Source organism: Rhineura floridana, chromosome 2 (assembly GCF_030035675.1).
Source record: "Rhineura floridana isolate rRhiFlo1 chromosome 2, rRhiFlo1.hap2, whole genome shotgun sequence".
In the NCBI taxonomy this organism is placed as follows: domain Eukaryota; kingdom Metazoa; phylum Chordata; class Lepidosauria; order Squamata; family Rhineuridae; genus Rhineura; species Rhineura floridana.
This window is the reverse complement of record NC_084481.1, coordinates 116409700-116424416: the sequence shown is the minus strand read 5'-3', so window position 1 is coordinate 116424416 and position 14717 is coordinate 116409700. Positions and strand designations below refer to the sequence as shown.

Below are 14717 nucleotides of genomic sequence, written 5' to 3'. Positions count from 1 at the left end.
TTGGGTGCCTCACTGTATTCTGAAGTGTATTTCCTGTGGGAATGTTAGGTTTCAAGAGAATAACAAAATGTTTAGACCTGAGATCCAGAAGTATGGAAATATGGTATTGTTCTGCATCTGTATGAAGATGCTTTTGTGGGGTACTATATTTAGTCAGGATGTGTAATCTAGAAGACAAAGAAACTCAAAATCCAATACAGTGCAACATTTCAAAAATATATGTTAAATAAAAAGGTAATTATATGCTAATTATATAGAAAGGAAAAGTACCACTTTTAGTACCAGGGATAATCAACATGGTACCCTCCAGTGTTGTGGACTACAACCCCCAAAATCTCTGATCATTGGCTATGCTGGTTGGAGCTGACAATAATTGCAGTTCAAAACATCTGGCGAGCATTATGTTGGCTAACCATGCTTAATGCTAGACAACATACCCAAGTGTACCCTCCTTGGAAAGAATGGAAAGAAGACGCTCTCTTGAATCTTTTTCCAATGTTTCTATGGAATTACATGTGGTACTGTTTGCAGCTTGAGGAATTTTGTATACAATATCAAATGGTAAGGAAGGGAAGTCAATCTGAAAATTTTAAAAAATAAATTAATATCCAAGTGAATTATGACATGGCAACTAAGAGACTGCTTCTACATCCGAACTATAACCTCTTTTTCAGCACCCCATTCCCCCCCCCAGTAAAAAAACAAAAAGCAAAACTTCACCAATGACCAAAGGCACAGTTCATAAACATCAAAAAGAACATGTAGTGTGTGAAGGGGGCTTACAAATAATACATATAGTGGAGTTATATACAAGAATAAGGTTGCATATGCAGTTATTCTAAAATGTGAACTGGACCATACAGTAGAATGCAAAATGGACTAAATGAAGCTGTAGATGGAGAAAGACATTTTTGAATTCTCCCTTGAACTTATCACAAGTAAATAAACTACCTTTCTGGTATTGTTTCCTACATAGGGGTGTATTCAAAAGCATGACCCTCTACCAACAGCCTGCATTTACAGAATACCTTTATACCTTTACATAATACCTTCTTACATACAAAGGTCCATACTCATGTACAAGGATATGTGCGTATTTTCACAGTTATGGCATGCTGAGAAGCCAATCCCAGCACTCATTTCCCAATGTGTCTTAAGATGGTAAAATGGTCTGTACCTCTGGATTAAACACATATCCTTGAACAAAAAATACAGGTTTGTGTGTAAGAACCTATAATGTGTAAATCCCTCAAAAGTACTTAGACATAGAGATCTTTAAGTCTAAACTCTCACAGTGAAGCAATGCCACATAAATTCCTGCACTTCTGCATTACTCTGCAATACTTTACTCCTCTATATATGCACAGACTGCACAGCTATACACAGAACAGTGATAAGAGAAAAAGGGCAGATATATCCTCACATAGTTTTTTGAGAGTCCAAGGACTGACTATCACTGAAATTTCCATTGTGAATAAATAAATGTCTTTTTGCAATCTTTGTTTTTATTGCATTTTTAATGTTTTTATTGCACAATTGGTTTTTTTAACTTGTAAACTGCTTTGATGTTTTTAAATGAAACAGCAAATATATTTATAAATAAATGAAATAAAAATGTTATTGGAAAACTGATTTATTACAATTCATATAACTCTAGATAGGATATAAAAGCTTTTCAAAGCAATTAAGAGGGAAATAGCATTACCTGTAATACTATTCTTTCCATTAAATTTCCTTTTTTATGGGCTGCTCCAGGGATAAGGTTTGTGGAAGGCGTCCAAAGGTGTAAAAGTTTTGTCCCACAAGTCAACATTCTAAGGACACAAAAGCAAGACAAATTTAATGTTACCTGCACACTACAACAGGAAAGCCCAAGCAGAGTCTGGAAAGCAGAAAGACCTATCAGTTATAACAGGATAGCAGTTTGCATCGGAGCACAGCATTTACTTGTTAAATACAATAAAGAACCAGTTTAAGCAGTTATTAGTACGTTCAATGTGAAGGAAGAAAAAGCAAGTTTTCTTCACAGAATCATCTAAAGCCTGGTTCAGATACTTGAGCATCAGCAGACATGCCCTTCCTATATGCTTATACAGATAATTTTGAGAGTTCCATATGCATGAAAGCCCGATATAGCACAATCCCTACCCAGTACCCTTTTAAAAAGGAAGTTTCTCTAAGGCTGCAACACTAAATTCTCTGGGAGTAAGTTCCATTGAACTTAGTGGGACTTACTTCAAAGAAGACATGCACAGGATTCTGCTATAAGTGCTATACAAAAGCTCAATATGTTATTTCCAATGCTCATTCAACAGTTTTATTTGTATGACAGTTTCTTAAAACGCCTATTATACTTAAAAAGAATTCCAGTGCAAGAACACTGCTACATTTTACTACATTCTTTCATATATTAGAAAATAAGTGAAAGCTATTTTTTATGTGAAGTGATTCAAATCAATTCAAATCAAGTGTGTATATTAAAATAAGCTGCCATTGAAAAGCAACAATAAAAAAGTCAAACTAATCTGACGTTCTGTTGGATAGGTAACAAGAATAAGCCCCTACCTACCGCTTTCCTCCAGTTTAGTCTGTGGTAGCTAACTTGTACCATAGCAGAAACATATGGATGGTGACAAGATGGCCACACGTTTGCCTAAAGCAGCCTTTCCCAGTCTTTGTGCCCCCAGATGTTGCTGGACTACAGTTCCCACCATTCCTGACAGTTGCCCATGCTGGATGGGGCTGATGGGAATTGTGGTTCATCAACATCTGGGGGCACAAAGGTTGGGAAAGGCTGGCCTAAAGGGAGAAACGTACTGGGAACCTGCAGTAGTTTGTACTAGGAATGGAATTTCTAGGGTAATAGAACATTAATGATAGTATAGTCAACAGCTGCAACCCATGATTTATTTGTTTGTTTGTTTTGTTTATTGCCTTTGTATACCACCCCATAGCCGAAGCTCTCTGGGCGGTTTACAACAATTAAAAACATTAAAAACAAATATACAAATTTAAAAACACATTTTTAAAAAACAATTTAAAAACACATACTAACATGCCTGGGAGAAGAGGAAAGAGGCTGCTTTAATCCCACTGACTTTAACGGAATTCAAGAAGTCTATTTGCAGGATTGCAGCCAATACTACTTAGTACTATCACAATTCTAAACACGAAGCCAACTTAACCCCCCCCCCCAAAAAAGAATACTTTCAAAATATATATTATGCAAAATAGGAGGTGGCAGGAATCTAGAGTCTCACTTACACAAACCACATGCATTTTCTTTCCATTTTATTTGGTTCAACTCTTTTGTGGATTAAATTTGGAAACCTTCCCCTTAGCAAATCTATACTATTTGCCACAGAATACATTCTGAATACTTACCGCTGAAAATCAAAGAGAGGTAAAGAAACTTGACCCAATATCTCAGGGCCTTTTCTCTGTTTATTTGAATCAGGTGAGCTACCACCATTTTGATTTAATATTCCAAACATAGTAAGGCATAAGATAGATTCTAACGGCAACTGAGAGATCTGGATGGGAAAAATTATTCTGTAAAATAAGGGAAATGGATTGTTAGGGATTTATTAATTAAATTAATATGTAATTTTTCTCCTGTTCAAATACTGCTTTATTCTCCAATGCCAACTACATGTAGACAGTTGCACTGCTGTAATCTCATTAATGCTTACCATACTTCAATATAAACACTCTTACATGGTCAAAATAATATTTCATGCCATATCTATAAACATTAGTGACAAAGAAACTGCATCATGAGGAGAAATGGAACACGGTGCATCAACTGCCTTCTGTAAATCCATGTTTTAATGCAGCAAAATCTGTTTCAAACAGAACCAATTTTCCTACGTATGTGTCACTTCTGTGGAATAAATTGTTTCCCATGTGGGACAAAGCACATGCCTACTATGCTGGATGCACATGTCTCATATGCAACGAACTTCATACAGGATTCCTCATAATTTCCTACATGAATGCAATTTCTGTATAGGATATTCTATTGTGAACATTCATCACTTGAATCCAAGGTAAGATTGGGGATGGAACCTGGACTTGCAGGCTGCTTCCTTTGTTTTCCTCACCAACAGAAGACTTTGATAACCGAACAGTACAGAAACCCCACTTTTATTTCTAATGATCTATATCTTGAAATTCAGTCACAAGGTTCTTTTGTCTGATAGTTAATTTCTTCTTGCAGTGAGGGAAGCAGGTGAGGGAGTCAGCAAGCCAGTGTGGAAGGCAGTGTGCAATGACAAGGTCCACTCCTGATATCACCTTAGGAACAACCAGAGAGCCAAGTAACGAGCAATTATTTGCACTCTGATACTGTAACTCTTAGAATGATTCATATGAGAATCTGCATTTATTTTGCCGGGTGGTGTAAAAGATAACATTATATTTTTCAAAACAACAGAAACCAACAGATACATATTCTTGTGTACGATTCTCCAAGCTCCTACCACCAAAATCTGGTCATATTGATAACTTTATGATGTAAAATAGCAGTACACTTAACAGAGAATTCTCACTCCCTTTACTTTCAAATTATGCTGAAGGACCTGGTAAACTATTCACAGTATCATGCATTCACCAAGAAATGAAAGATATAATTAACTCTGTGATCTGATGGAATAAGTGGTATTAATTAACAGGGGATCCAAATAGTTACTACACAGAGAAATCATAATACTTTTATGAGACAGATAAACTAAAAATCACCACTTACAATTCATCCCATTTAATCAAATAGAAGAAATTCTTATATGTGCCAACCTTCTTGGATTGTACAGGTTTAAATAGATCTTTTCCATTGTGGGTCAGAGAGCAAACCAAATAATATTTTTCATAACTGTAAAAGGGAAATAGACAGTATGGTGAATCAAAACACTGTGACATATATATATTGAGGAAAAGGTGTATTTTGGATTAGTTACTCACACTGAGACCCAGCCACTGAGATTTCCATGAGCAGCAAATATTGTAAACTGGAGGTGCTCTGTGGCTGTCCATGCTTCCTTAGTGCTTCTCTTAGAAGTGTTCAAAGGAGGACTGTTGCATGAATTCAAGTGGAGTTGAAGAAGGGCATATACTGCTGAGGTCAGCTGATCTACGCTAATTTGCAGAGGGTTCTCAGGCTGCAATGAACCTAAATAAAAGATTTTGTTTTAGGAAGGTAACTATTAAAGAAGACATTAAAGACAAAAATGGAAGATTACATTTTGTACCTACCGACTGTATTCCTGCTAGTATCCTCAGAAGATGCTAAAGACACCTGTGCAATAAGATATGAAAAACACAATCCTCACATATGAAAATATTATAAATGCATGAAACATTGTTCCATGTTATTCAGGTATCCAAGAAACTATCCTAGGAACACTTTTAAATACTTCCCCCTTGTAACAAACACTATTTACCTCTGTAGAAGTAAAATATGGCATTCTTAATGCCTACTGCTATTCCGCAGGTCCCTCTGCACTCCCATCTGCAACTGAAAAGGCACAGAAGTGGACTTGGGATCAGGGATGTTCTCACTGTCGCTGTTCCAAGGCCCTTCAAAGGTTATAACTGCAGCAGGACATAGTTTGCCATGCTCCAAAAGTAAGCAGTTCTTACTCTTTTGAGAAGGAGGTAAGGACAAATTTTCCACTGATGACATACCATGTAGTTTGGCAAGTGAAACAGAAAATCTGCCCCGCCTACCCTCATCCTATCAATGTGTCTGTAGTTCACAGGCATGGATGGTGATGGGACTGAATGTTTCTTATAACTCACTATGTACATACATAGCAGAAACCATAGCAAACCAATTACCTCAGGACTCTTACTCCTTGGAAGGTTAACTGCTCTTCTTAGCTTCCTTACAGATGCTGTAATTGCAGGAGTCTCTACTCCATCCAATGTATAACAAATTTTTCTAACAGCTTTAATAATCTGATCTACTGCTTTTGGCTGGTTCTGATGAGAAAAGCACATGACAGAGTAAGTTATACATCTTGCCAAAATTTAAGATTCTTAAAAACTTCACAACAGTATTAGTCATAACAATAAACTGAAAAAGTGCAAGAAAGGTTCAGCCATTATTTGTGGACACAAACAGAAATGTAACATTTCAGAATATTTTTTAGAACAAAAGCTTGGTCAGAGCCAGAGCTTGGAAAAGTTACTTTTTTAAACTACAATTCCCAACAGCCCAATCCAATGGCCATGCTGGCTGGGGCTGATGGGAGTTATAGTTCAAAAAAGTAACTTTTCCAAGCTCTGGCTCAGAGCATGCTAGTCTATTTTTAAAAGGAGCATTTACCAAATGTGGGAGACCTGCAGGAGGCACCTGGCACTTTTGGTAGCCTAGCATTAAAAAACTGCAAGATCAGACCCCTTTCCAGGATGCCCAAATGCTCAGTACTGGTCACAACAATCATTTCAAGATAATGTACACAATTGCTTCTCAACATACCAGGTTAACTGTATGTGGCTTCTACGGCTGACCTTAGCAATGTTGCCACCCAAATCTCAAAGTGGACTGCCCCAACACACACTCATAATCCATCCAAGTGAGATAAGGATGGATTGCACCACAGCAATTTGGGAATAAGTTGGAGATGCATTCTTATGAAATCTGTAAGTATCAAATAATTTGAAAAGGGCTATACCATATTGCTGTTCAATCACTTCTAATAACCAACACTGTGCCAACCAACTCATTTCTTTAGCTGCCAGAGCTCTCAAAAATTCCATCTCAATTCATTGCACTAAATAGAGCTTATCCTAAACTGGCCTGGATGGCTTCAACTGGCAAAGAAATGACCACAGAACCAAAGGGGTTTCTTAGAGTTTGAAGGGATCCTATTAATTACTTCACAAATTATAATATGTAGAATAATTTTTCCTAGAACAGCGGGGAGGAGAGCCTGGCTGGGAGTGCAGAGTCTGTGAGTTCAGATCCCCGCTCGTGCCTCCTGGGTGTCAAGGGCCAGCTAAAGATCACCCCACAGTGAGTGGCTCAGGGGTTACGTGCCCTGCCACCTGTGCAGCTGTGGGCAAGCTGCACAGTCCCAAGGAGCCAGTTGACCCCCAGGTGTCAGTTGTGGACAAGGAAGGGGCTGGCTTGTGCAGCTGTGGCAAGCTGAGCAGGTCCTAGACAGCCAGGGAGGACTAGCCTCAGAGGGAGGCAATGATAAACCCCCTCTGAATACCGCTTACAATGAAAATCCTATTCATAGGGTAGCCATAAGTCGGGATCGACTTGAAGGCAGTCCATTTCCATTTTAAATTTTCCCAGATTCAAATGAAGTATCATAGAATTATAGAACTGCAAGGGGCCTATAAGGCCATCGAGTCCAACCTCCTGCTCAACGCAGGAATCCAAATTAAAGCATGCCCAACAAGTGCCTGTCCAGCTGCCTCCTGAATGCTTCCAGTATCAGAGAGCCCACCACCTCCTTAGGTTATTGGTTCCATTGTCATAACATTCTAACAGTTACGAAGTTTTTCCTCAAGTTCAGTTGAAATCTGGCTCCCTGCAACTTGGGCCCATTATTCTGTGTCCTGCACTATGAGACAATCGAGAAGAGATCCTGGCCCTCCTCTGTGTGGCAACCCTTCAAGTATTTGAAGAATGCTATGATACCTCCCCAGTGTCTTCTCTTCTCCAGGCTAAACATGCCCAGTTCTTTTCTTTCAGTCTCTCCTCATAGGGCTTTGTTTCCAGTCCCCTCATCATCCTTGTTGCACTCCTCTGAATGCATTCCAGTTTGTCCGCATCCTTCTTAAAATGCAGTGTCCAGAACTGGACACAGTACTCAAGATGAGGCCTAACCAGTGCCGAATAGAGGGGAACCAATGCTTCACATGATTTTGAAATTATACTTCAGTTAATGCAGCCCAAAACAGCATTTGCCTTTTTTGCAGCCACAACACACTATTGGCTAATATTCAGCTTGTGATCAACGACAATCCCAAGATCCTTCTTGCATTATAATATTGCTGAGTCGCGTATCTGCCATCTTGTAACTCTGCATTTGGTTTCTTTTTCCTAGGTGTAGAACTTTGCACTTGTCCTTGTTAAATTTCATTCTGTTGTTTTCAGCCCAATGCTCCAGCCTATCAAGATCCCTTTGAATTTTGTTTCTGTCTTCCAAGGTATTAGCTATCCCTCCCAATTTTATATCATCTGCAAATTTGATAAGCATTCCCTGCACCTCCTCATCCAAGTCATTAATAAAAATGTTGAAGAGCACTGGCCCTAGGACTGAGGTCTACGGTAGCCCACTCATTACCTCTCCCCAATTTGACAAGGAACCCTTGATAAGCACTTTTTGCGTATGATTCTGTAGCCAACTGTGGATCAACCTGATAGTTGTTCCATCCAGTTCACATTTAGCTAGCTTGCTATCAGAATATCATGGGGCACCTTGTCAAAAGCTTTGCTGAAATCGAGATATATTATGTCCACAGCATTCCTACAGTCTACGAGGGAGGTTACCCAATCAAAAAATGAGGTAAGATTAGTTTGGCAGGATTTGTTCTTGATAAATCCATGTTGGATTCTATTAATCACTGCATTGTTTTCAAGGTGCTTACAGAACGACCGCTTTACAATCTGCTCCAGAATTTTCCCAGGGATTTCGTCGTCTGTAGTTCCTAGGTTCCTCCCTTTTGCCCTTTTTAAAGATAGGGACATTAGCCCTCCTCCAGTCATCTGGCACTTCACCTATCCTCCATAATTTTGCAAGATAATAGACAGTAGTTTCGAGAGTTCTTCAGCCAGTTCCTTCAATACTCCAGGAAACAATTCATCGGGCCCTGCAGATTTGAACTCATTCAAAGTGATTGGGTATTGCTTCACCATTTGTCTATCAATCTCAAGCTACAATCCTGCCCCTTCAGGTTCACGTTTCCCAGGAAGGTCATAGACTTTCTTTTGGGAGAAGACTGAACCAAATTAGGAACTGAGCACTTCTGCCTTTTGTCATCTGCTATTATTTTGCCATCTTCATTGAGTAGCTGTACCACCATTTCTTTTCTCTATCTTTTACTATGGATGCACCTGAAGAAAACTTTTTTGTTGCTTTTGGCATCTCTCGCTAACCACAGTTCATTCTCAGCTTTAGCCTTCCTGACACCATCCCTGCAATTCCGTGATACCTGTCTGTACTCTTCTTTGTGGTCTGGCCTTCCTTCCACTTTCTGTATGTGTCCTTTTTGTTTTCAGGTCATCTCTAAGGTTTTAAACTGGCTTCTTCTGCTGTCTTCCCCCTTTTTTCCTTGATGGAATTGTTTGCCATCACACCTTTAGAATTTCCTTTCTTAGAAACTCCCACCCATCTTGGACTCCTTTTCCTATTAGGGTCACTTGCCACAGAACCTTACTTACAATTGTTCTGAGTTTTTGTAAATTGGTTTTCCTGAAGTCCAGGGTACACGTATGGCTACTCTCAGCTTTTGCTTCCTTTAAAATCAAGAACTGAAGTATAGTGTGGTCACTTGTCCCCAGAGTTCCCATAACTGCCACTTCATCCACCAAGTCATTTCTATTGGTTAGAATGAAGTCAAGGATAGTTGATCTAGTTGCTTCTTCCACTTTCTGTAGGAGAAAGTTATCTCCAACACAAGTCAGGAATCTCTTGGAGGGGCCGTGTCTGGCAGAATTTGTCTCCCAACAGATATTGGGGTAATTGAAGTCCCCCATTACGACTACATTGTGAATCCTCGAAACATTGGTAATTTGCTTTGCAAAAGTTTCATCTCCGTATTCTCCTTGATTGGTGGTCGGTAGTAGACTCCAACCATCATGTTCCTTTTATTCCTTGCCCCATTTATTTTAATCCAGATACTTTCAGTGGAACTATCAAGCTCATCCTCCTGTTTTTCTGTGCAGGGATATATGTTTTTAACATATAGTGTGACTCTGCCTCCCTTTCTATTCTTTCTCTTCTTTTTGAGGAAGTTTTATTCTTCCATCCCTGTATTCCAGTCATGGGAGTCATCCCACCAAGTTTCAATTATACCTATCAAGTCATATTTACTCTCCTGTATTAAGAGTTCCAGCTTGTTTCCCATACTCTGGGCATTAATATGTAGACATTGAAGACCATATGATTTACAGCCTGGCTTCCTTCCTACATTTTTACGAAGACTATTACTGGGCTCCATTAGAGCCATTCCCTCAGTTCCTCTTACTGTGCACAAGTCTTTGTTAGTATTTACTGCAAAGTTTATGTCTCCCTTTTCCTTAGGATTCAGTGTAAAGCTCTCCTGATGAAGTTCTCCATGCTGTGGCCAAACACTGTCTTCCCAGTCCTTGTGAGGTGCAACCCATCACTTGCCAGCAGTCCATCTTCCAAGAAGTGTAGCCCATAGTCCCAGAATCCAAATCTCTCACGTCAGCACCACCTTCGTACCCGAAGTAATTTTCTTTCTCTTTCCACTCAACAACCTGGCCGTAGCATTCTGCACCAGCTGCAGTTTCCAGACCAATCCCAAGGGAAGTCCTACATTACCATAGTCCAATTGTAAAGTTACCAATGAGTGAATCACAGTGACCAAGCTATCCCTGTCCAAGAAAAGGTGTATAATGCCTATAAAAACCAGTATTAGTTCTCATTTGTACTCTGAAAAGTATGCACAAGAACCATTATTTGTTTTATGTGGGGAAAAAATAACAAAAAGTGTGGACCAGGGTGGGATGATGCAGATCTGGGGGGAAATGCAGCAGTCCCGTTTCCCCTACTGCACCATACTTACCACCACCACCTCCTGAAATGTGGAAGTCCTAGGTAGCTGCCATGTAAAAACAGGAAGAACTTGCAGAAACCGTTGAGCTCAGAGCACACCACAGGGAGCAATACTGGATTCCATATTTCAGCTGCAAGAGCTTCATAAGGAGCTTGGATTTTGGAAGAGAAACTTAGGAGGAAATGTTGGATGCGACTGAACAGCTGGGACTAGCACATCACCCAAACACAAGCAATTACTGACATATCAGCAACTACTATATTAATCCACTTCTGTATATAAAAAATAGTCATATATAAGTTTAGTGAAGTATGAAACATACCAGGAAGGTATTGCTTACCTCATTTTTAAGTAGTTTATCGACTTGATTATGATAAGCTTCTAACAACTCTTCAAGAGAGTGGCTGGAACAAACAATGATTATATTACAAAAGAAAGCATTTGTAAAGGAAATATACTGACTCTAGGAGACAATTCATTTCATTATAAAATGTTATTACAGTGGTTACCTTTGAATACTCTCTCTGAAAAGCTTTTCTACATGATAAAGATGCTTCGTCAAATCTACTGGTGTCCCATCATCATCTTTCTAATAATGAGAAATATGAAAGTTATTTGAAGATTATAACCTTGCTCTTCTAAAGGAAACTCTAAAAAGTAATGTAAACATGAACAATTAGTTGCTTTTTTGATTAATGAAGTTTGGCATTTCTCCACTCTTCCTTTAAAACAAAAAAGTAGAGAAGTATCTACCATCAAACACTCTTGTGATTTCACTGTCCAAATTCTGTTAACTATTCAACATAATTAGTGAACCAAGTAGCAATTTTGATCATAAACTCACTATGCTGTAAAATTCATTTTACATGTCATTTAATGTCTTAGGCAGCAATCCAAAACGTACCTGGGAGTAAGATCCATTGAACTCAACGGGGCTTACTTTTGGGTGGATATGTAAAGGACTGCACCAACGAACCTATTTCACCTCTACAAATACTTTAAAAAACCACAGGCCAGGTTTTAATGAGCTCCATAATATACCGAAAGTGTGTGTGTGTGTGTGTGCGCGCGCGCGCACGCGAGCATGCACACATGCAGGAACTTCCAATGTTCTTTGCTTCCAACTGCAGTCCTTTTCACTGTGACAACTGCCATTCTAAGAGTCCCTTCATCTTTAACATGTTGGGTAAATTTGCAACACTTCATCAGTAAAATCAGAATTCCAGAGAGGTAGGAAAGGCTGCTATTTAGTTGATTAATATATATTAACATGTTGCAGCATATTTCAGTAGAACTAATTTCTAGTAATTATGACAAGAATGGGAAGGAACCTTTCTAACTCAAGAAACAGGATAGAGATAGGCTAAAAATGATTTTATAACACAAATTTAGATGCTCAGCAAAATGTAATGGAAGTGAAAAAATTGTTTTATCTAGTTCCTTTAAAGCTTATAGGAAACAGTGATGAAATATTCTATTATATGTAAAAACTAGACAGGGATGGAATGATCTGTCAATTTCGGTTCTCTCAGTTCCTAATTTTTCTAATCTTAAATTCGCTTGTCTACATTTCTGCAGCAATTTGTGATTTTTTAAAAAAAATCCTCCTGAAAATTCTTCAGCATTTTATTAGAATTTCTCCTAATACATTTTTGTACGCCATTTTGACTAATACATACATTTTTGCAAACAATTTATCTGAATATAACGCATCTGTGTCATTTTCACCAATATATTCATTTTGCGCATATGCTCCCATACTATACGAATTTTGTAAATATTGCTCGGTTGGAGAACCGCATCACAAAATTGAGATAGGTGTGAATTTTGAAGGATGGCTGTTTTGTTTCTCACATTGCTTCGGAAAGTGCAAATTTGATAAACTCGGCTTTAAGTGCGAACTGAATCAAAATTCTCTCCATCACTAGATCACTAGCAACATATATATATTTCTCCTTCCTCCTGTACAATTAAGAGACTGCAATTATTTTTTAAAAAATCCTCCCTAGTATCTATAAAGAGAATAAGTTATATTTTCCCTCACTTCCAGGCCATAAAGAGAGAGTAAGGAATGTGCACAGACTCAATAGTACACATGAAATCAATGAAGTATGGCTGTTTTGAGAATGTGTGTTTTTTCTTTGTACTTACTGTTCGTGCCAAATCTCTGCATATAACATTACGGGTCAAGAGCTGCAGTTTAATATCCGTGTCCCACTTTCGGCAGTTCTGAATATATTCATGGCTTCCTACACTGTGCTTACTGTTTAAGAAATGAATGTGGTAGTTACCTATCATTTCAAATTTGCAATAAACTTTCTCAAAGATTTTCCTGGAAAGTAATAGCGACTAGAATCTAGAAGTCAACACTGTCAAGAGAAGCTGTTTCTGATCTGAAAATATGGCTCCGCCATAGAGCAGTGGTTCCCAGTCCCTGGGGGGCTGCAAAGTAATCCAGAGAGGGCTACAAACAGTAAATAAAATGAATTATTTATTAACTTTTTTTAAAAAGTCTTCACTCCCTGGACTCTGTCTGCTCCCCACTGCTGCAGTAGACAACACCTTCCCCTTGCTTCAAACGAGAGAGGCCTTTTCCTGAAGCACCAGAGTGTCTTTCAGGCATGCTGAGGGCAAGTGTCTAGATACTAGATACGTGGTAGATACCGAAGGAGGCTGAGGCAGGAGCTACCAGGAAGAAGGGATTACTGTCACTGACTCCCGTCTCCTTGCACTGCTGCTGCTGAAGACGCCCTTACTCAGAATGAGAGAAGAGGGCTTTCTTGAAACAAAAAGAAGCAAGGCTGCAAGGAAAGGCTGCTTTCTCCCTTTCTTCTTGGCAGCCAGCCTGCCTGCTTTTCTTGGCTCATGCTTCACTGCCACCTCCTTTTAAAAATTATTCTTATTTGCGAGGCTGCCCAGATCTCACCTTCGGCCCAGATGGAGACAAGGAGCAGTGAGGAAGTTCAGGACTTGCTTGCCCCCCATCTCTGAGGTTAGGTTTGTGTACCAGTGCCCCCTTTCGTCTATCTACACTCTGCCCCCTTATCTTTCTCTTCAAGATGCTATGGCAGTTGAGGGCTTCCCCCCTCCGTGCCCAAATGCATGCACACCTGCAGATGCTTGCAGGAGGGGCAGGTGTGTTTGTGTGTGTGTGTGTGCATGCACTGATCTGTCTTCTGCTTCACTCTCAATTCCCGAAGTGCATGCTAAAAAAGTCATCAGTTCTGAACATCCCAAGGCCTAAAAACACTAACCTCCCTCCTTAATCTATCCACCCTTTTATCTGCAGTGCAAAATCTAGCATCCCCAACACTACCACATTGCTGCTTCTTGATTACTATTAAAAAAAAAAAAGCTCAGCGGGTTGGTTGAGGCTGGGGGCCACATACTGCAGCTGAAATGTATTTATTTATTTAACGATCATTGCATTTATATCCCAACTTTCCTCCAAGACGCTAAAAATGGTGCACATGGTTCCCCCCCCCTCTCCATTTTATCCTTACACCAACCCTGTGAGATAGATCAGGCTGAGAGACTGTGTCTGGTCCAAGGTCACCCAGTGGGCTTCATGGCTGGATGGGGTGTTGAACCTGGAACTTAGTCCAACACTGTAACCCACTGGTGTTGGGAGACAGGACTGTATATCTTCAGACTGTGGGGGGGGGGAGAGAGATACCAATTTAATTGGACCTTTGCATTAAGAACATAAATCAACACCTCTTGTACACAGGGAGCTTTTAATGGAAAGGGATATTTGAAGATGTGATTTTGCCACATACCATTTTTTTAATTAACAGAGACTAAAATTACGATTAGCATGGGGGGGGGCGGTCATGAAATGTTTTAAGCTTACAAAGGGGGTCCCATACTCATAAAGGTTGGGAACCACTACCAGAGAGGATTCTGGTTAACATCTTGTACGAGAAAGGTGAAATCCTTGCTGACAAAGCAGGTGTTCC

General features: G+C 39.4%; 1 protein-coding gene across 3 annotated transcripts in view; it reads right to left on the bottom strand.

Moving 5' to 3' along the window:
* The window catches only part of PIK3C2A (phosphatidylinositol-4-phosphate 3-kinase catalytic subunit type 2 alpha), an 89826-nt gene that overhangs the window by 37122 nt on the left and 37987 nt on the right, over window positions 1-14717 (bottom strand). For all 3 annotated transcript variants that reach the window (XM_061610250.1, XM_061610249.1, XM_061610251.1), the window contains exons 6-15: window positions 12910-13021; window positions 11268-11347; window positions 11099-11162; window positions 5836-5979; window positions 5251-5293; window positions 4960-5167; window positions 4748-4870; window positions 3385-3552; window positions 1706-1814; window positions 438-580 (exon numbers count right to left, since the gene is read on the bottom strand). In XM_061610250.1, the coding sequence (XP_061466234.1) occupies window positions 438-580; window positions 1706-1814; window positions 3385-3552; window positions 4748-4870; window positions 4960-5167; window positions 5251-5293; window positions 5836-5979; window positions 11099-11162; window positions 11268-11347; window positions 12910-13021 (1194 nt within the window). The remainder of the gene's footprint in view (window positions 1-437; window positions 581-1705; window positions 1815-3384; window positions 3553-4747; window positions 4871-4959; window positions 5168-5250; window positions 5294-5835; window positions 5980-11098; window positions 11163-11267; window positions 11348-12909; window positions 13022-14717) is intronic.